We start from the raw sequence: 22,472 nt of genomic DNA, 5'->3' as shown, positions 1-22,472 counted from the left end.
TTGCCGCTAATAATTCTCGGTTTGCCAACCTCGCTTTGTCAAGATTTTCGCGGGCATCCTTCTCATCTATTTTTGGAACGAATCCTTAGCACGTTTGATGCTCCATACATTTTCGTTTTCTTTTCACGTCTTTTCTAACTGCATGTCTACTTCTTAGGGGACGAAAGAAGGAGGGTCGTGAGTCAGTGGTCACTTTGAGGGAAAAATCTAGCAAGAGATAATAGAGATACTCGCCATCTTATTTACGTCGCTTATAAACAAACGCTCAACTTGTGTATCATCATAAAGTAGAAATACCGATTTATCAAAACTTTACGTATCAAAAAATAATAAGACTGACTCAAGTATTAAAAAAATAAATATAAACTGGAAATAATGTAACTACGACACAAAATAGTTTCAATTGCAAAACATAAAAAAATAAGATAAGAATGTTACAATTGTAAGTACAAAATTGGGAAAGAAATTTTTGGTGTCATAGGTTAAATTTATTTGTACATTGCAAAAAGATAGATAAATATAGAGATAGTAAAAATAGAAAATTAGATAACAAAAAAATGTGCATTAAGAAAAAATCGATTTTAAATTGAGAATATAAAAACAGAGAAATTTTAAAAATTATGACTATATATTCTATTAAATTCGTTTATTAAAACTAATAAAAGGTCTTCTGTTAAGTTTTCAATTATATTATACTAAAACCAATAGAAATACATGTGTGACTCTTATTATAGATATATCTAAATATAAATATAAATATATATAAATATATGAAGATTAGTTGCATGTTACATGTATGTCACAAAATAAAAGTGACAATTTCACAATTTTTGTTTCACGTTAAGATAATTTGCAAAGTTTCCGCTGTTAATTGGCGCGACATTAAAAATCACGTGCAAAAGTTGAAATAGGCTTTACGAGTTTTCATCGTTTTTCCCTCAGGCACCACTGTCGGAATCAATTCTATATGTAAAGTTAACTGTTAAAGGTAAATGACTGTTCGAAAGTGTATTTATACAACTAAGCTGTTTCATTGCTTAGCAAGCTATTTGTAATAAAACAAACTTTGACTTTCAATGAGCTTGCACAACTTTATTATAGCCTTCATCTCTAAGTCAGTAATGTGAATTGACCATAAAAATTTCTATTTAAAATAAATTTAAATTTCTCCTTCGTAATCTTTAACAATTCATTTTATTTCATAAATAATGCATATTTATCTGAGAAACTTGTTGGCGAATTTCACCTACTTTATGAATTAATAATATTTTTAAAAATTATTAAATCTAACAATATATATAACTGATAAATTTCATAACTATTATAATATAATTTGACATTAATAATAAATATAACTTGTGACTAGAAAAGTGATAACATTCACGCTTTTGACATCTTTACTGAATTGTATGACTGCAAGGTACTTTATTAGCATGAATGTTATTCAATAAATTAACTAAATTTTGATGTTCCATATAATCCAGGATTATTCAATTAAATAAATGTAATCAGCTGTTATTATTTTGATAAATACGACAAAATTATCAGCGATCAACAAGCGCGATAAATCTAACAGCTTAAATAAACACAGAAACATGTGACCAATTTGACATGAAATAAAACTTGACATATATAAAACAGTCAAGTTTTTTATAACTCATATATGTTGTGAAAAAGATAAAAAGCGAAGACTTTTTATATGTATAAATAAAAATTACCTAACAAATAGTTTATGAATTAAATATTTTTTATAAAGTAGATAAATGTAAAGTTGAAAATTGCAACTATCTTAAAATAAAATCTGACAAGTGTATAACATTAAATTCCAAAATATTAACTGTAAGTTTCGGATAAAGCGTTAAGCTTATTTTTGCACATTTTATTATACTTCAAAAAAATTTTGTCTGTTATTGATGTTTTGTTTATGTGCGCTGTCATCGATTCACTTAACTTCTCGGTCGAAAGAATTCTGGTATAAACATATAAAGCACTTACAAATGGATTTCACATGTGTTGACTCATCGATTTTAATGAAAATTTGTTTATGAACAGTTATTATCAAAAAAAATGCTCATACAGTTATTTGACGCACTTTTCAAAATATATAAAAAAATTGTATAAACTTTTATAAAATGTGCATGTGCCTGGATCTATAATGACCGCAAAACAATTTTAATCAAAATCGATGAATTCACTCGTTAATCAAAGTAAACTCCACGACTGAAGAGAAAAGAGATCGTCTCCATCTTAACGCTTCTAAAAATGATATCGTTATTATCGCGCAATATAGCATGTGCTGAATAGACAAACACATAGCAAGAAGAATCGATGCAACGGACGGTAACCGACGTTAAACGGAGATTCGTGTCGCTGTTTGCGCGACGGTCAGGGCGGAAAATCGATCTAGAGCCCTGTTTGCCCGTTAACGCCGGACGTGACATTAAATGCAGATGCAAAGTTCACAGTAGCGTTTACTGACAATGTAGGTATATCGATAGCAGCCATGGCGGCCATAAATCACACAGGCATTACGATAGTCCATGTTCGATCGGCAGATCATGCAATATGCGGGGCATGAATGACTTTATATTAAACCTGCAATAGGGCAGAAGGACAAGAAAGATTCTCTTCTTGAAGCGGCCAAAATTTCTACCAGGTGTAACATAATCTCTCGTGATTGACCTAACATTCGTATTATATTAAAAATTTTGCCTTTTATATGATATTCAAAATGTATGATTGGCAAAATTATTAGTGACTGTTATTTCCACAGATTTTCACATTCATTAAATTTTAAGAATTGAGTATGATTACCAGCTGCTATCATTGGTTCGTTACCGCTATTTCATATGTAGTGAGAATAATTGCAAAGACTGAAAATCACAGCGCATTGGAATACGCAATGAACAATTGTGAAACGCCCCGAATTATGGAAATAACCAGAATAGTGCCGGTGATTCGCTTGAATAGTTATACTTCCTTCGACCTTGTTAGTTCTTCTAAACTCTAAGAACAATTCAGAATTTGTAATTCTTAGATTTAATTGATCTTGTGAGACTCATAGTTCGCATTTTTCACGGCAGCAAAATCTACAAAGATTTCAGATAAGAGTTGAGTATGAGTTCAACGAAGGAAAAATCTTTTAAAAAAATATTGTAGAATCTGTGTATCAAATTCTACGAAGAGACTCGATTTTCAAAATATCTCAATAACATTAAAACACCCTATATGGTGTTTAAGATTCTACTATGACGTACGAAATGCATCGCGCAACACCAAACTCCAGAAAGCGTCACGAGAACTAACAATACAAAAGTTCCAATGTCGATAAGGCGTAGGAAAGAAACTTGACGAAAGATCCATCGCTGTCCGAGAGTGAGAATCAGAACAAACGTGTCCATGCATATGTAGATGCGACTGCATCTGCAATGCAGATCTGCGCGGCATCAGCGAACCGACCTTCGCGAATCCAAGCGATCCAAAACGTTGTAATTTTGCAAAATAATTCAAAAAATTACAAAATAAATTGAAATTGCAAAAATAGAAAGCAAAAGAAAAATAAAATTATGTAAATATATTAATAAATAAATTCAAATAAAAATCTTAATCTTGAATGAAATATAAAAATAATACAATCAAATTTTCCATTTCATTTATAAACTATTATTCATAATTATTATTTTGTAATCATTAACAAATACATTTATTTATGATTTTTATGATAAATATACGTAAAATTGTATTAACGAAACATTTTCAAAAATTCGTTTTTATGAAATTAAAAATATTCTCAATCAAAATAAGCTTCTATAATAGAAAATAAAATATAATAAATTATATAAAATAGTAATATTTAAAAAATGTAATGATATAAAATAGAATTATTAATTTTTTCTTCTTTCTACAAGTTTAATTGCGTGTAATTCTTAATGTTCAAGAAACTACTTTCTAAAAAATTTCGCTTAATGATATAATTTCGCAAGTCAAAATGAATTATGTCATTCGATTTATAACTGTGACATAAATCCTTTCTATTTGTAACATGGTGCATTTTTGCGAAATCGAGCGTACAGAACAGATTTAGGAGATCGCAGCCGACTTCCTTTTCGGCTAGCCATGATGCCATCTTTCTTCTCCGCGAGATCCATCCAGACACGTCGTCGATGCTGCTTAAATCGTCCCAAGCGTATCGGCGCGAGCAAAGTAGACGCATAAACGTACACGTGTGGAAATAAATCGTTCGTTCGTGTACGCGAGAGAGATTTAAAAGATCACTTTCGCCTTTCAGAATAAATCTCACTTACACATTCGTCTGCAAGTTCTTGTAAAAATATCGCGCAAAGAATGATATTCCGCCTGAGAGGCCATGAGTAGTAGACGCAGCGTCTCACGCGAAGATCGCGGTGATTTTTTTCCTTCTCTTTCTTTCGAAACAAAGCGAATTCGGCCAGAATTCTTTTTATGGATCGATCGATGCGCTGCCGAAATGTCGATGCTAAAAATGGTAATCGTGTCACGGGAGCGAAGCAAATGTGTGAGAACCGTCCGCGTTTGTTCTTGATGCTATAAGAAGTTAACTCTAAAATATCATGAAAAAGTTTTCTGCTTCATATTAAGAGGAAAAATTAAATTATTCAAATAGCTATAATTTTACATAGGATATAAAATTTCTTTAATGTAATTGCGATTCGATTATGGAGGATACTTGTTTTGAGAAACTTTAAATTTATAAAAAAAATTATGAATTTGTATCTTGTCTGTTTTCCGTAAATTAACAACTATAATTAATAAGTTGTTTCTTATTAAATTTTAATTGAAAATACATAATTCAATCTTTTTTCAATTTTTGATGAATGCAGAGCTTTCGAGGGAAAGGAGAATTGCTCAAAACATAAAAGAGATAAAAAAAATTTTAATTTTCCCATGCGGAGTAATTTCGTTCTATTTTTTTCCCGATGACATCGATTTGTGAAACGATGATGTTCGGTTAAATAGTCGTAACTGTGCCACGGGGACAAAGTTACAGACTACACGTGGGTGAGAATAAATCGTCCGACTTGTGGAAACGACGACGCGAAACGAGCTAACGTGTCATCGACTGCGACCCGACTGGGACCGCCACTTCCTCCCTATAATGGAAGAAATATCTTCGAAACGTCGATATTGGGGGGATACGAAAATGGCGACGAGAGAGTTCCTCGCCTTTGAGAATGTCGGTCGCGAAATTTATGTATATGTTCGGTCCATTGCTATTGTTGTCATCCGTGATATTGTTGTATGAAGGTCAACTTACGTAAGTTGCAAATTTTTAGTAGACTGATACTTTTGATATCATTTTAAAAAAATATTACGAGAATAATAATTAGCTAGCATTGCAAATATTACTGTTATATGTTTCGTCATAAATACAGATTGCAGTTTATTTTGAATCTAATATATATATATATATATATATATAAATCTAATATTCTAATATTTATTGGAAAAGCGAGATATAGAGAAAGTTGTGTCGTGCAAATTTTCAATTTTATTACCAACAATAATAAAATGTATTATACGGTACAAATTTAAGATAAACATTGTTAGAATTTTAAATTATATATATTTTATATTCCACATTTATACTGCAATTTGTATCAAATAAACATCAGCATCAATTCTCTTTTATCGAAATCCATTTCTGTTTTTGGACATAGGAGAAAAGCTCTAGTGTTCTGCCTTAGCGACTTTGTTATGAAGCGGCTCTGAGCCAGCAAAGCGAGTTTTCTAGTTCGAAGACTGCATTCAGCAATATCGATATCCAGAATATACCAGAATAAAGTGTACGTTTCTCGAATGCATGAATAGTAACGCAGCTATTTGTAGATGCGCCTTGTACACGTGAGAAGAAAACGATAACGTTTCGAGAAGTGCGGTATGTAAAATATTAATTTATATGCCGTGATATTGTAAGATTACTAAAGTAATTATTACGAAAGTAATTATTGCATATGAATAACAAAATGCACTTCACGAATGATTTCTTTAAAGCAGATATCATTTTTAATACATATGATGTATTCTAGAATTGATGATATATAAATACACATAGCTCTGTTTCTTATAAAATTTAAAATTAATTTTTTTTAGGAGTTATTAAAGTTTTTATAATTTTCAAAAAATTTAATATTCGTTATCTTAACAACTCAAGATTAAAGGCAAAATTAAAATTACGTTAAAGTTCGTTTTAAATTAAAGAATAAAAAATGTTTAATTATTTATAATTGTCTCTTAATTTACAGCTTTTTAATTTCATAAAATCCAAATGCATTCTTTTCGCAAACTCTATGTAGAACACATAAATAATCTTATATAAATATAAATATTTCAATTTTATATATATATTGAAATTTGAAAAAATATATTAGTTATTCTAACGATTAAATTAAGATTAGTTTATGTTTACATAGAATTATTTCTATGTTCTATATAGAACTGACGAAAAGAGTGCATTTAGGTTTTTATTAGATTAAAAAGCTGCCTGCAAATTAACAGACAATTATAAATATATAGATATAAGAATAAATATAAATCTATAAAGTCCTAGATAGTTTATTTAGGAAATCTTGAAGCGATGTCTTTGTTCACTTCTATGGTAGATATTTGGATATTATCAAAATTGTATATAGATTATTTCTATATATCAAGTTTGAAATTAAACGTGAGTACTACTAAAGTTCAAACTTTCGATAATAACTTTGCCTATCACAGTAATTCCGATTTATGGTTGCCGAAACCAGTCTAGCGTACTATCTTCTACTCTCTTTATAGATAGTTTTTTAAATTATTGTTTAAATGGATTTAATTAATTTTCTTTAACGTCAGTACAATATAATTAAATATACATATATAACAAACTATAATTGATACAAAATGTATCAAAAACAGCAATATATGATCATAATTTAAAATTTATTAATAAGTTATAAGCAAATTTCTTAAAGATAACATGTAAAAATTAAAAAATGTACTCACCCTCTGCGCCTTCCGTTTGTCAGCACGCTGATTTTGATGATATATTCTGCTGAAATTACTGACGATAACAGGTACCGGTAAAGCGATCACTAGGACACCGCTCAAGGAGCATACACCCCCGACGATTTTTCCCGCAATCGTTTTCGGAACCATGTCACCGTAGCTGAAACAGATAAAAAAAAACATTTTAAATTACTAACTCTATAATATACAATATAACATATTGATTCGCAAATCTTAAAAATCATTGCTGAAATTTGCACATTTTTTAATTATTTATTCTTCTAGTAATATATCTTTTTTTTGAATATAATTCTTTTAAAATTATATTAAAATTTTGATATTTAATATTTCTATATATATTAATATTTAAAATTATATTATATTTTGATAAAAATTAAATATTCTAACATTTTAAAATGCAACTATATTTACAAATCGTTGAATTGCAAAAAAATTCCAGAATTTATAAATTCTAATAAATAAAATCCTAAATTTTTCAATAACATATTATAACATTCAGTGAAAACTCTAGAAAACTTTCTAGAGTTTCTAGAAAAATTTCTCGAAAGTCAATTTCCACGTAATAATTCCAAGCAAATATCATGCATCGCGTAATAGAAAGATTCTTGTCGTGTGATCTCATTTATCTCGAAATATTGTGTCTAATTCCAAACGCGAACATGCCTCGCGCAATAGAGATACCTTCGCGAAACATTGTTACGGGCATTGTTAGCGACACAAAACGGCGGCAGCTTAGCCAAACGATCCGGCCAAATGTTCAGAAAGCATGATGAAATTATGTATAACCAACGTTGTCACCCGCGGGGTTAAGAGGATTCGCATCGCAGCGAGAGAAATAGGAGAATGTGGATAATTCACGGCGCGCTTGAAGAATTCAACCGTAAAAGGTACCCGATCCCGTCCTCGTTTCTCAGCTGTGCGAATGTCCGCCCGTAAAACTTTTCCACGGCTACACGTGACTCCCTATATAGCTGACCATTTCCCACAAGGTTTCTAACAGTCTAGCTCCATTTACATATTTACCGTATATCGGATAGCGTAAACACACGGTCGAACAAATACGCGCGAGCTCGTAGCTATCTGTTTAACTTGTTCTCATGACGAGTTTGCGACGTACTTGAACGTTTGCATTCCGCTGGGATTGCGGCGACGATACGAGATACGAAAGCTTTTTTCCGAAGTAGGATGCTTATATTTTTCTGTTGCTTTTCCATATTAATGAAAATTATATTATAGTATTATAGGTGATAAAAACATTAATATTATTATAATTATAAAAATTGAAATATTTTTCAAAATTTGATAGAAATAAAAATGGAACGTTCGAAAAGAAAACACTTATCATCATCTATCTAAAATAAAATATTACTCCAAATCATATACGCATAAGCAATAGCGTATATATTTAGCAGATAAAAATAAAAAATTTTTTATTTCTTTCGCTCGCAATCTATCGTAAATCTTTTATTTAAATTGTGATTCTACATCTAAAGATGTTTGAAATATTCTGTCAAACTGTTCCTCTGCTGACGAGCAATTTCGAGCATCTTTTTGTGCTTCAATAATTCCTCATACGCAAAATATTTCCTACTGACATTTCTAAATGTCATCTCATCTTTTTACATCGATTTTCATGTATTTGTTTTATGCATGTCAGAATTTTCCATTTATTTCCCACTAATTTTATCTTATCGCAACATATATGTATTTTTTATTCAAGCAGAGTGTAACCTGCAGATGCAATAAAGCAAAGAATTGAGTTCCTTGAGAAACTTGAAAGTTCAAGATTTATAGAATTTATTGGAGGATTCAGAGATAAAACAAATAGTTATATAAACATGCTGCCAAATTTAACTTTCAAAATTTTATGTTCCTATCTAAAATTTTATAAGATATATTATTCTATCTCGATTATTCAAAAATTCCAGGAAGAAAAATAATGTCTTTGTTTGACACTCCCTACAAAAATTGATATGGAGAGAGAATCACATTATTATTGGAGACACAGAAACAATATTATATTGTGCACAATGGCAATCATTTATTTTGCCGACATGCCTTACTCGAAAAATCAAACGAAGGCTAAAGCGGAAAGGGAGAGCGTCGATAGAACCGAGGATAAAATGAAGTGTAATGGATCGCTCTCGACAGCTACAGATCGTTCCTTTTTCCAGCGAATTTCTCGGGTCGCACGCAATTTTGGCTTGTAACGGGGCAAAGTAAAGGAAAGCTTCTGCAAATGACGTGACACGCGTTTGAAGAAAAAAATGTTCTCGCTAAAATGATCGATCGCGCAATATCCTGCGTAACATTATCATAAAAAACCTGCCATTTACTATTTTATCTTATTCTAATATTATTGGAGAAGAAATGTATAAGGTTAAAATTTTGTGACAATAAAATGATTGTTAATATCTTAAATTTAATATCTTTAAATTTTAAATTATATAAACTTAAAAATAAAAAATATATAAAAAGACATAAAATTCAAATTTTATATTATTAGATTTTTTATAAAATTTACTTAAAAAAAAATTACGTTTTGCTATTTCTCTCTCTCTCTCTCTCTCTCTCTCTCTCTCTCTCTCTCTCTCTCTCTCTCTCTCTCTCTCTCTCTCTCTCTCTGACAATCTAAAAATATGGATAAAAATATTAAATCTTTTCCAAGTCCTCAAATACTTATGTGTCAATAAAATTGAATAAATATGGCATGGCTTTTTTTATTGCCAGCTTTACTTAAGTAACTTTTTATTATGCAATTAATTTTATATTATACTATTTTACTGCTCTATTTTATAAACAAATCTTTTTTTATCGCAGGTATGATCATTACCCGTCTCTATCGAAAGTATAAAAAAGAGTGAAAGTCGACCCGAAATTGCGGGTCACACAAACTTTCGCCTGAGCTCAATAATCCCGGTAGGCAATAATTTTTCTGCACCCTATAGCCCCCCGGGCCCATTCCTCGACCTTGATTTACGTTTCCTACGGACTTTTATAGCGACCATGAAACTCGTCCTGGTGGGATCTCACCTGATGCTCGCCTTCTCGTATTTCGTGCACGTGATATTGCACGTGATGTTATCGATCTCTCTCCTTTTTCACGCCTTTTATTTATTTAAAAAATAATTTTTTATGCCAATTGTTATTCAAGTTTTTTATTGTTTTTTTATATGGTTTTTGAAAATATATCTTCCATATGAATAAATATATTTTTCAATGTAAACAAGCTAGGAAATTTATATATATATATATATATATATATATATATATATATATATATATAATATATACATATATATATATTAAAACTAATAAATATATCAGTTGAATCAAATAAAAACACTGTTATTCGACAGAAAAATAATAAATATTAAATGTATATTATTATAAATAATTAATATATTAGTTGATTTTTAGTACTGCATTAAAAAAGAAAATATCAAACTGAATATTATGAAATATCATGAGAAATATTTAATAAACTCATTACAAAAAAAAAAATACAAAAGTATGTTCATAAAAATTAATGCCTTGATACAAATTTTTTATTTTTGAGTGAAATACAAGAAAAATAATTTAAAATAAAATGTCACTAAATTAAATTTATTGAATTGCATAAATTATATAATATCTCATTACTTAAGATTTTTTTTATCTCAAAAAGAATTAAAAATTAAAAATATATTTTTACACCATTTCTGTGTAAATACATAGATAGATTTGTAGAAAAACTGCTTTTTTATTTTGTTCTACAATTACAGCGTACGATTAAAATAGACAAATATCGAACGTAAGGGATTAGGGCGCATGAGTTCAAGGCAAACATTGTCGAGCCGATGCAGACTGACTTTTCTTACTTGTCAATGTAGCCGGGACACGCGACGGTAGCGAGTTTGGAAACCTTAGGATTCGTAATCTATATTTAGACAAGCACGCCTTGGGCGGTCGCCCGAGTGACTACGTAGGACTTACCAGGTCGAATCCGCAGTTAAATCATAAATAACCATTGTCAAAATACATAAACAAAAAAAACTTAATATATCCCTTTTCGAAATTATATAAAATAATCAAAATTAATCTTAATTAATTAAGTGCTCAAGCCACGTTTATTGACTTCTCACAAGTTTTCCGATACATACATGTATCGGAGATTTTTAAACAATATGAGAGAAGCTTTAGTTTAATCCTGTGATATGATAAAAACAATATGCGTTCCATCGTAATTTATATTCCGTGATTGTGTCGTTAATATATTTAATTAATTTTTTTGAACAATTCAAAATCGATTTCTTTAATAAAAAATTTAATAAAATTTTTTTAAATTTATTTAATATTTATTATCAAACAAATAAAAACAATATTTCGTTATTTGCTTTCTATATTTCTACAGTTTTATTTATATAAAAATTAAAATTTAACTATTTTTTCATTTATATTCCTCTTAACTTAATTTATGAGAATAAACTTACCATCATCTTTGCGATATTATTATCTAGAAAAGCTAGCAAATCCAAGAAAGATAAAATGAAAAGTGAGAAACCTAGGCATGTTATCTAATAATTTAATCACATTTAAAGTTAACTCAGACTTCAATAAGTGCGATAAAATTTTTACGGAAATTTTTCGGTAGATATTATAGATTTAATGTTTACTTAATTTTATATGAAGTTTCAAGGAAAATTTTTATATTAAACTTACAATAGATAAAATGGAACGAGAAAAAAACAATATTACAATTAATTTATGTCACATATAATAAAATTGTCAACTGGCGAGAATTGTGCTGGTTTAACGAAGATAAAACTTTCGTTACAACGAGTATCTTCTGAATACTAAAGAGTTTCTGCGAATTAAAGTAAAGTTCGCGCATGACACCGTTGTTTTCATGATTTTCCTTAACTCGTTTCGTCACGGGAATAATTTCACGCGCACATTTATAATGTACGCAAAAGCTACGCGAGAATATTAAGGAAGCAAAGAATGCAAGAAAGTACAATTACATAATTCATGCAAATAACATAAAACAATTATACACCTAACAAGAAGGAATATATATATATATATATATATATACCATTCAAATAAAATAATCAATCAATAAAATATTTTTCTCCTCTTTTTATATTATCAGTCATAAAAAAATAAAACGTTACGTTTATTTTTTTCTCGAAGTCATCAAATATTTTATACTCTGTAAATGAAAAGTTTCTAGAATTTTCTAGAGAAATATAAAACAAACATTGAATTTAAATTTGTCACCGAATAATATTCTTCTTTTTAAATCTTTTAGATAATATTTTTGTTCACACGCACACATATACATATATTGCACGTAGCTATAATATCGATAAAATATATTATAAGAAAGAAATGCTTTTACGAAACAAAACCTGCAAAGCCGCAAGGTATAAAAGCGACATGTTTAACATCGCTGGTTCATGTATGAAAAGTATTAAATTGTTTTATTTTTCAACATACTGCTGGCAAAGGAAATACATACTGCGAATCAAGCAAATAACATGACCTTACATCACAGATGCAGCTGTGCAAAACCAATAATATGATTCTACCGACACGATAGAATATTCGATGACTTCGAGAAAAATGTACAAATGTTACATGACTCCGTTTTATCGGCTTGGTAGTTTTGAAGCGCATTACCGTAACGTGAGAAATATTTTCCGGATATTTTCATAACAGATCATTTCGAGACGTAAGATCGATTAAACCAATTGTGATATTGCAATTGTGTTAAATATTATTTTTATCAATTTTTTAAATAACTTACTATTTATATAAATAAAAAATATTCCAAAGAATGTAATTATATTGTATAAAAAGCAATTTAATAATTAACAAAAACGAAAAAAATAAGAAACTAAATTAATGAAAAATATATTTTATCTGTCAAAGGTGATACAACTGCATCAAATTTAATTTGTTATTAATACAGAAAAAAATATACGTGAATTAGAACAATAATATATATTAAACAAAAGATTTCTTTTTTTTCAAATCATAGTTTGCTCAATGAATTACCTTGAACAGATTTTAGTTGAAATATGATTTTTTAGTAAAACTCGGTATTTATGAACGTAGCTTTGATTTACGTTGACAATCATGAATACGCTTCTAACGCGACATCCATGCATCACCGGTTCATCGTGTTGTAGCGACCTTGCCATGGTCGCGTACTTTTCTTTGCTTTGCGTCATTGTTTAACAGTCATAGTGACCTACTTCTTTTTCAAGTAACAGTTCGTGAAGCAAAAGGAACATAATAGAGGACTATGTATCAAAATAATTTCAATATTTCGTACTTATATAATAAAATATAGAAATCGCACAATATTTTTCACTCCAGAATAATATCTAGTTATTAAATAGAAGCCAAGTTGATTTATAATAACTTCCACTACAAAATGCATATCAGTATTTTATTATTAATAAATATTCACTATTTTTTTAATTGAAACATTTATTTATAGGCAATTAATGTCTATAATTGAAACATTTTATGTAATTTGTTTCATAAATTCGGGTAAAACAGAAAGACGTTATACAAAATATATCAGTTTATAAAAAAAAATATATATATATAATTAATATAAATATTTTACTAATTATATTCATAGATTGTAAATTTTATCAATCTGTTTAATTATCATATTTAAAAGTTTTTTTCCGTTTCAAAGCATAAATATATGTACTTTATGCAAAAAGAGTGATAAAGAACAGTTAAAAATAACGGATCTAATATGATTTCACTTTTACATGTACATTGATGAAGTAGATGTATGTGTATCACTTTACATATATTTTTCTTCTTTACCTGACGTAATTCGCAAATCCTGAACATATATTTTATTCAAGATCTCTTTTTTTTTCATGCATGATGAAATTATTAACGTCAACATAGACGCATTTTATCAATTTTAATGAATTTGCTTTTGCTTCCGCGGTAATGAATTATATTGTTTGACAGAAGGAAAAAAGTAGTAGGAAAATCGATTTGCTACGAGCTGTTTACTCCTCGTTGTCAACATTTACAGAGACAACTCAATAAGTACGTCGATCGATGAAATTATAGCGCTTTTCGTTCCGAATAAAAAAACAATCGACACATTATGCGATTTATATTTATATATATAAATAGAGATTTATGTTTATACATTTTATATATTTATATAATTTTATGAAAAAGATTAATTAAATATAAAAATTTTTTTAAATTTAGTTTCTATATGTAAATCAATAATAATTATATTCATTATGTGTGTATATGTGTATGTACATGATATAGATACGGTTTACAGTTATTTGTCATATTTTTTAATAATATTTCTAATAAAAATAGAGACAAAAATATCTATAGAGTATGCTCATCAAAACCTATAATCCAAAAATGATATTCCATACAGGTATCGCGTGTAACAATTATTATTCTTGATGTAAATTATTGCAGTGATGGTAATTTTGTTGGCACAAAGAGACCGCATTGATGCTATTTCAACTACTATATGTAAACTATCTCCCAATTGGTCAATAACTGATCGACTCGATCACAAATAAACGAATCTATATTTACAGTGAAGTAATCGGCCATAGCGCCGGCATCACTATTCGATCGCCGCTATACCTTTGTCAAATGGAACGACATTTTCGGGCCACCCAGTATACGAATGGGTACCGCGGACGGCGACTCTTGTTGCCGAGATGCAACGTGCTATTAAAAGACGAACCACTGGTTTTCCACGTTGGCCGCGAAGTGTTCGCGTACCTTGTCTGAAAATAAAGTGCATTCTCGCTCTGACTCGTCCATCGTAATAGCTTAAACAACAAAGGCGTAGACAAAGACGAGCACGGGGACTTGAATACGCGGGCTGAACAATAATCGATGGTATTATGATAAGGAATTTTTCTATGACAATATGTGATAATGGTTCGTATAATTAAAATGATTGCATATAACATCTCTGTCATGATAGGTAAAATTAAAAACATAAAAATAATAAGTATATAAGTAGAATAAGTCAAATGTATTAAAATTATATTGATTAGCTGTTCTCATTATTTCAGATGACACTGAATCGTTAAACAATTTGACAAATATTGTATAAATATAATGATAATATAAATATTATATAAATATTTTATAATACATGAAAATCTGCAGCAAGAAGATTTTTCCTATATGAGCGTTTTAAGCGCACTTGCAGCTATTTCTGAGTTAATCGATATACAGAGTGTCCTAGAAACGGCGAGAATTTCTGCCCAGAAAAAAACTTCGCTATTTACGAATCGGCCATGTGCAACAAAATTTAACTGACATGGACTCGTAATCTTTAAATTAATCAACATGTAAAAGACAGCTTTAACACAGAGAAGATATGTTACCATTCTCAAGTGCGCCATAAAAAAGAAATTCTGTTATTTAAAGCTGACATGTCTTTAAAACACATCAAGATTAAATCATATTTTATTTGTTAAATAAAGAAAAAAATATTTGTATGCGTTATAACGTTTTCTGTAATATAAAAGAAAAAACATTTTTTCCCTACTGCCTTCTCTTAATACAATACAAATGTATAATATAATATTTATATAAATATTTTAAAATATTTGTATGTGTTATAATGTTTTCTGTAATATAAAGAAAAACATTTTTCCTACTTCCCTCTCTTAATATAAAACAAGGCTATAATATAATATTTACATAAATATTATATTATACCCTTGTTTTATATTAAAAGAGGGCGGTAGGAAAAAATATGTTTTTCTTTATTTTACAGAAAACATTATAACACATACGAATATTTTAAAATATTTTTTTTCTCTTATATATATATATATATATACTTTTTTCTTTTTTTGTAGCTAACTTTTTAATTAAGAAAAATCAATCAAACATAAATTTTATATATAATAAAAAAAGTTATCAATTTATACAATTCACAAAAAATTACCGTATCAATAGAAGACACAACTAAAAAGCAAAACCTTTCCTTTTCCATAAATAATAAGAATGAACTTAATAGTAAAATGCCGCTTAATATATCGATTTTCTTATTAGATATTCTGGCAACGCTTATTTTTCTTGCAACACGCATAAATTCAATAATGCATTATATATGACTTAACAGTATATTTGTACTTTAATCTAAAAATTTATTTTTTTCTACCAAAGAGATAAGAGACGTTATTACTATAATATCATCGATTTAACTAAAGCATCGAGAAAATATGACAATTTTACATTCGTTTCGCAGGTAAAGACAACTAGCACGATCGCGCAAACATATTCGCTTCTCTTTTTTAAGCTATCGCTCGCCATGGCATATCCATATATATTTATTCGGCACGTGAAGCAGAATGAGGAGTAAAAGGAGATGGAAGAGAGGATTGGCTTGACATCGGCTGGCACCTGTCTGCTTGTACCGACAAGCGGATTTAGCATCAGGTCTAGGCGATCCGAGGCCGTACGCGAATCCACACCTGCGCCTTCGCAAAGATTATTTCAGCGTTCGCGAACGGAAGCATAAAAGGATCCGCAACAAAAATTAATTTCTTCTTTAAAACTTAATTAAGAGCGGTGTTTAATTTTTAAGTAATAGGTATAATTGCGATTTGCTCTTAATCTAATTGAAACTCTTAAACAAAGACGTAAATGAAACAATATGATTTTCTCCAATAAAAATAACCTTCATTTCTCATAACAATTTTAAGAATTTAAACAAGCATTTATTATCCTTTTAACACAATTCTAGTTTTGAAGTACCAGGAAAAAAACTTTGTCTTTATAAAAATAACTTTCTCTATATTTATTTTAACATACAAAGAGAAAATTTCTCTCTTAAAATATTATTAACATAGTTTTATTTCATCAGGTTTTATAATATTTGGGATTAAAAAATAGAATCAAAAGTATAGAAATATGTATAATAATCGCCTTGCAAACTATCCTAATTCCATCTGTCACAGTTGTCTAACTTCAGAATGTTATAAGCGCCATCATGCAAAGTTCCTGATTAATCGGATAATGCGGTCTACCGCGGAAAGACTATTTCAACATCAATGTCGACGATCTATGATACCCTAATTGCGAATTCAAGGAAATTCAATGGATGTGAATCTCTGTTAATAATGATTTGACAAGAAGATATTACAATTTTTATCAATTGCTGTTGTAAAATGCATTCAATGCAATCGTTATATCTTTCTTTTTGAAAAAACAAATTATTTTATATATTTTTCAATTAAGAATTTTATTCACAATATTAATTTTAATAATAATGTATAGGCACTACTACATTTAATGAAAAAAAGATTTATTGACTTGGAATTTAAAAGAAAGATAATTTTCTATGTCCATAAATAAATTTATAGAGAAAACAAAAAGATATGTTTTGTCTATGTGTTTAAATCTATAAACAAGTAATTTATATACAATTTAGAGTTGATAATTCAAGCGTAAATAATTTCTTTCAAGTTAAAAACTTTTGCCGATCGAGTAGCATGATAATGGCTTTATTGAGATGTTATCAGGAGATCGAGTAATAAAAGACGGGGATGGTTTTAGAAATTGAGTTGCAAGAAGATATTGAATCATGATTATCCCCATATAATTCTCAATGACGTAAAAGATTCCTTTCCAATAAAAAATATAGATAAAAATAAATTTCTGTCATCAAATTCATACATCAGAATTACAATTCAGAGAGAGATGATTTTTCATATTTAATAAGTGACAAATGTGCAAATTTAAAAGTTTCGCATTTTAGATCAAGTATGTGATAAATGTCGAAACGTTAATTTATTAACAAATAAATACAACATATAAAGCAAATTGTATTTTATGTATATTATATCTATGTATATTAATCAATTTAAATGAAGTTAAAATGGTTTATGATATAAATTTTATTAAATTTATTGAAGAACACAAATTTTAATCTAATTTAATCAACTAATTGAATGAATCTGAAAAACAATAATAACATGGTCTAAATTAGGAGTCCGCTAGATAAAAAGTTAATTTATATTTATATTATATTAATTTATATTTATATTAAAGTACTGAAGAATATGTTACAATACTTAGTATAATAAAAAATCTAAAAATATATACGTATTTGAAATTAAAAATAAGAGCAATTTGTACTAATAAATATAAATTTAAAATAAATTTAATATAAAATCGCTCCAAAGATAGATTTTAATTCTCATTGCTGTGCTATACCAACACACCATGTCAACGTCAACATCAATCTGCGATGTCGTTAAAAAATCTATCAATCCCCCATTGTTTGATTGACAGTAACACGATGATCTTATCATCTTCGATTTCGTGCGAAATTGATTATTAGCGCAAGATCAGATCCTGCTTGCATCGGTTACGCCATTGTACGATCGTTTTAACAGTCATGCAATAACCTATTTCACCGGTCAGAATGATCGCCAAAGAGTAAACCAGCATCCGAAAGCATCAGAATATTAGTAGAATATAGTTACGTGATCGAGGATTCAAATGGTTCCGCGAATTCACGACTATCTCGCAATCGATTAACTCCGTTATTACCCTATTACGTAATTGTTTTCGAATCATTATTATGATAATATACTATCGAAAAGAGGTTTATTGATGTTTATTGCATAAATCACATATTATGACGCCTGATACGCGAAACTGAATCAAATATAAATTTTCTCTCGCAATTTAAATCTATACGATAAACGATTTTTTTTTTCAAATCATATCGTAAATACTACATCGTAAAATGTGTCACAACTTACTGGAGGAGTTTGAGTCTCTACTAATTATTTCGTAACAAACTGTCTTGTTTTTTGAACAACCAATCGATAATATTTACATATATATTACAGGAAAGTATAGCTACGTCATCGTGCGAAATCGCAGGATTCTCACAAATTTTTTTTTGCTGCGCAGTAAATTATTTAAAGACCGGTGCATCGGAGTTCATTTTCGCCGCGCGTTATTTCCGGATGCAACAAATCGCCGCCATTGCTGCCGTTAATCAAAATCGCACACCAGATGCGCGTCGCGATTCCAAATACCTGACGGAGTCAACGACGAGGAATTTAGGCGATACATGCGAAACCACAATAGCATACTTCGTTCGTCGCCCGCAAAACTGCAGCCACGCGTTATTATGAATGAGGATTATTACACGGGCGATGCCCGCATTATATCACGAGTGCACAAATTTCCTGCGGGATTTCTATGTATGCAGATTTTTCTCTTGCGATAAAACATCTCTCATAAAACGATTATTATTTGATATTCGTCACTTAACACGAATTCACCTTGAAAAAAAAAGATATTAGAATTATCGGATATATAATATAATATTTCTTTCTTTCAATACAAGATATTTAATATAACAAATCCAAGAAAGTAATATTTCAAGCAAATTATCGATAACAAGGTAAAAAAAAGTAACGTGCGCACGGTGACGCAAGTTATTTTTCTAAAATAACTTTCTGAACTTTGAGTATCAATATACCTTTAATATGTTCGAAATGTCCATAATTAAAAAATTCCGTGGTTAAATACTACTTTATTTTTTATAACGCGGCTTAAGTATTGACGTCTATCGCGCTCACTCGTCGTATAAAGGAACTTTTACGGCGTTTAGAATTTATTTCCCGTGAAATTATTGCTGTAATGGTATGAGTCGTAAAACTCGCAGAAGGCAGAACTTTTATATTTTATTAGAAGTAACTTCATCGTTTCTAATATACTTTTTGCAGATATATTTTAATTACTGAAGTCTACTAGCTTGTTCAAAACTCATACGTATTTTAATATGATAATGATCAAGATCAGAGCTCCCATTTTAGATAAACAGTTAGAAATCATCGAAAAATAGTAAAACGAGCTAATTAATGTTACAACCAAGTAATACAGTACACTTGAAAATATTAAGTAAATATAGTATAGTCAAAAATATTAAGAATATAGGGTAAACTCGGATATGATCCATGCGGAAAAGATGGCCATAAGCTGTAATTTTTTCAAGAATCGCTACATAGTGCGCTTTTTTAGTCATTATCAAAGATAATCGATATTTACAGTAGTTTATGTGTATACATTATTCGAAATAACAATATTGTAAATCTTATATCATATTTGTACTTTTGACTACCTGCAAAGTTTTTCATTTGTCCACTAAAAACTATTATAACGAATAAATTACAGTTAAGCTATCGTAATCGACGTTAGACATATTATAAAGATATATAATAAATTGTTATATGACTTATAATTTTTATTTTTGTTTTCACCATTTTTTTATAAATATTATGGCCGCCTTTCCGTCACTATGGTCATCTTTTCCTTAAAAGTTGGATAAGATGGCCAATGCTTATATTGTACTATTTTGATAATATGAAATTTCTATTAAATATTTTTCTTTTTATTTCGACAATATTACGTAATTTAAGCTTCAGTGAAGATAATATGCCAAACACTATTAAAAAATAACAAAAATAAAAGTATGTTTTTTGCATTTTAAAAAACTATAGCTATCTTACCCGAATTTACCCTATGTATTATACTCTATTAATTTTATTTATGCCAGAAAGTTTCACTTTATTTATTTACGGTTTTGTTTTATAACATTCCATAGCATTCAGTATCATAAAAAATATTTACTACAGTTTTATGATTCTTAATAGCAAAATAGTTAATAAGATAATAATTTATTCTTAATCGTGATTGGTGCAAATAATAGCTTCACAGGCTAATCTTTAAGAAAGATGTTTTGCGAAATGAGTTTTGATGAAAGGAAAATAAATTTCAAGGGAAATTCTGCCTCGTGAAATAATTTTGGGACAACCTTGAAATGCTCGTATTCTCTATCAGGAAGGAAAAATATAGCGCTCCCTTAAGAGTGATCTTCATAAAGTTATTATTTACCTCGACGATTAAACAATTAAAAACAAATTATTACTTATATTCATTAACTTTTCTGCTAAAAACTGTAAAAAACTTCCAGCAAAGAACCTCAACATATAATTTAATCAACTAAATTGTAATTTGTTGCTGAAAAATAAAATTTTACTTCATTTGATTTTATCTGCTTTTAACGCAAAAGCGTAATATCATTTAATAATAAAAAAATATTTTACAATTAAAATAAAAGCTGTTTTTCAATCGGATTATCAGAGAAAGAAACAACAGAAGAGGAGAAAGATAATTGCATAAAAAAATTAGAAAGATGATTGAAATATACGCTTATTGCCATGAAAAAAAACAGCAATGAAGAAATTATTTTTTCGCATACAAAAAAATTAGCAAAAAAAATAAAATCTTATTTCGAAGCGGAAAAAAGAAAGATCACGAAGCTAAATTAATTTAAGGCAAGTTGTTTATCGCGAGAAAATCCCGGCGGAGAAATGCAATATTCTAATAAACGGATAAACAGACGGCCGACATTGCACCACGTTACGTATTAATACAACTAGATTATATTACGTACATACAAATCGTCAGATCTGATTTAACAATCCTTGGCAGACAACCAAAAGATTTTAGAGAAATCCGAAGAAGGCGCGGACCGTACTTGGGGGAGATGGTTCCTATACCGATTTCCTGAAAACACTTTAATGACACACGATGTTAGCATCGCATTTCAACTCAAGTCAAATAAACAGATTTGGTTCTGACTGCAACGAAGGTCAAAATTGTATTAACATCAATATATTGTACGCCTTTCAATATAGTCTACAAAATTTCCGCGATAAAAATATCGATTCCGCAAAATTATCTCATTGAAGTAAAAATAAACAAACTCCCCTTTGCTTGATAAAGAATACCTTATTAAAAAATGCCATTCTAATATAATTATATATTATTTCTAATTTTCTCTAAGATATTTGACATCGTTAAACAAGTTTCAGTTAGAGAATATGCATCGAAATTAAACATTTAAGTAATTGATGAGTTGCACTTTTTTTTATTCCATCTTGGGTCTCGTTTGTTATAATTACTATTTCCAATGTGCTGAACACGTAATAATTTAATCCATATTATTTTCGAATTACGGATATAGTGACATAATCCTGTAATATATTAGCAACCATCTGAGTTCACACGATGGCGTGTACCATGCGATTGCGACGCTATTATCCGAAAGCACGCAACAAGATTAGTAAAAGCAATTAAGATCTTTTCACGGTCGTTAGTTACTTTTGCACTTTAATTAAATTAGCGTTCCTTTTTCATTAACTTTCGAATTATAATGTACAGTGTATGTACAGGATGACTGCCTTAGCGCAAAATTTTTAGATAAAATAAAAAAAATAAACAATGTATAAAATAAAAAAATAAATGTTCAAATTCTTACAAAAGTTTATATTATATACGTAGAATACAGCTGCTATTATATCAAATTATATTCTACGATGTTT

The 22,472-nt window shown here is 29.0% G+C and overlaps 1 protein-coding gene across 9 annotated transcripts in view; it reads right to left on the bottom strand.

Annotated features, from left to right (window-relative positions):
• Positions 1-22,472, bottom strand: part of Shal (potassium voltage-gated channel protein Shal) — a 114,918-nt gene that overhangs the window by 73,331 nt on the left and 19,115 nt on the right. For all 9 annotated transcript variants that reach the window (XR_012046964.1, XR_012046962.1, XR_012046963.1 and 6 more), the window contains exon 2: positions 7,015-7,177. Coding sequence is in view for 5 of the 9 variants with exons in the window: in XM_072894913.1 (XP_072751014.1) it covers positions 7,015-7,177 (163 nt within the window). In the remaining 4 variants the exon portion in view is untranslated. The remainder of the gene's footprint in view (positions 1-7,014; positions 7,178-22,472) is intronic.

The sequence above is a fragment of the Anoplolepis gracilipes genome, chromosome 6 (genome assembly GCF_047496725.1).
Source record: "Anoplolepis gracilipes chromosome 6, ASM4749672v1, whole genome shotgun sequence".
NCBI classification, from domain to species: Eukaryota; Metazoa; Arthropoda; class Insecta; order Hymenoptera; family Formicidae; genus Anoplolepis; species Anoplolepis gracilipes.
The sequence above is the reverse complement of the archived record's forward strand: the minus strand, read 5'-3'. Positions and strand labels throughout refer to the sequence as shown.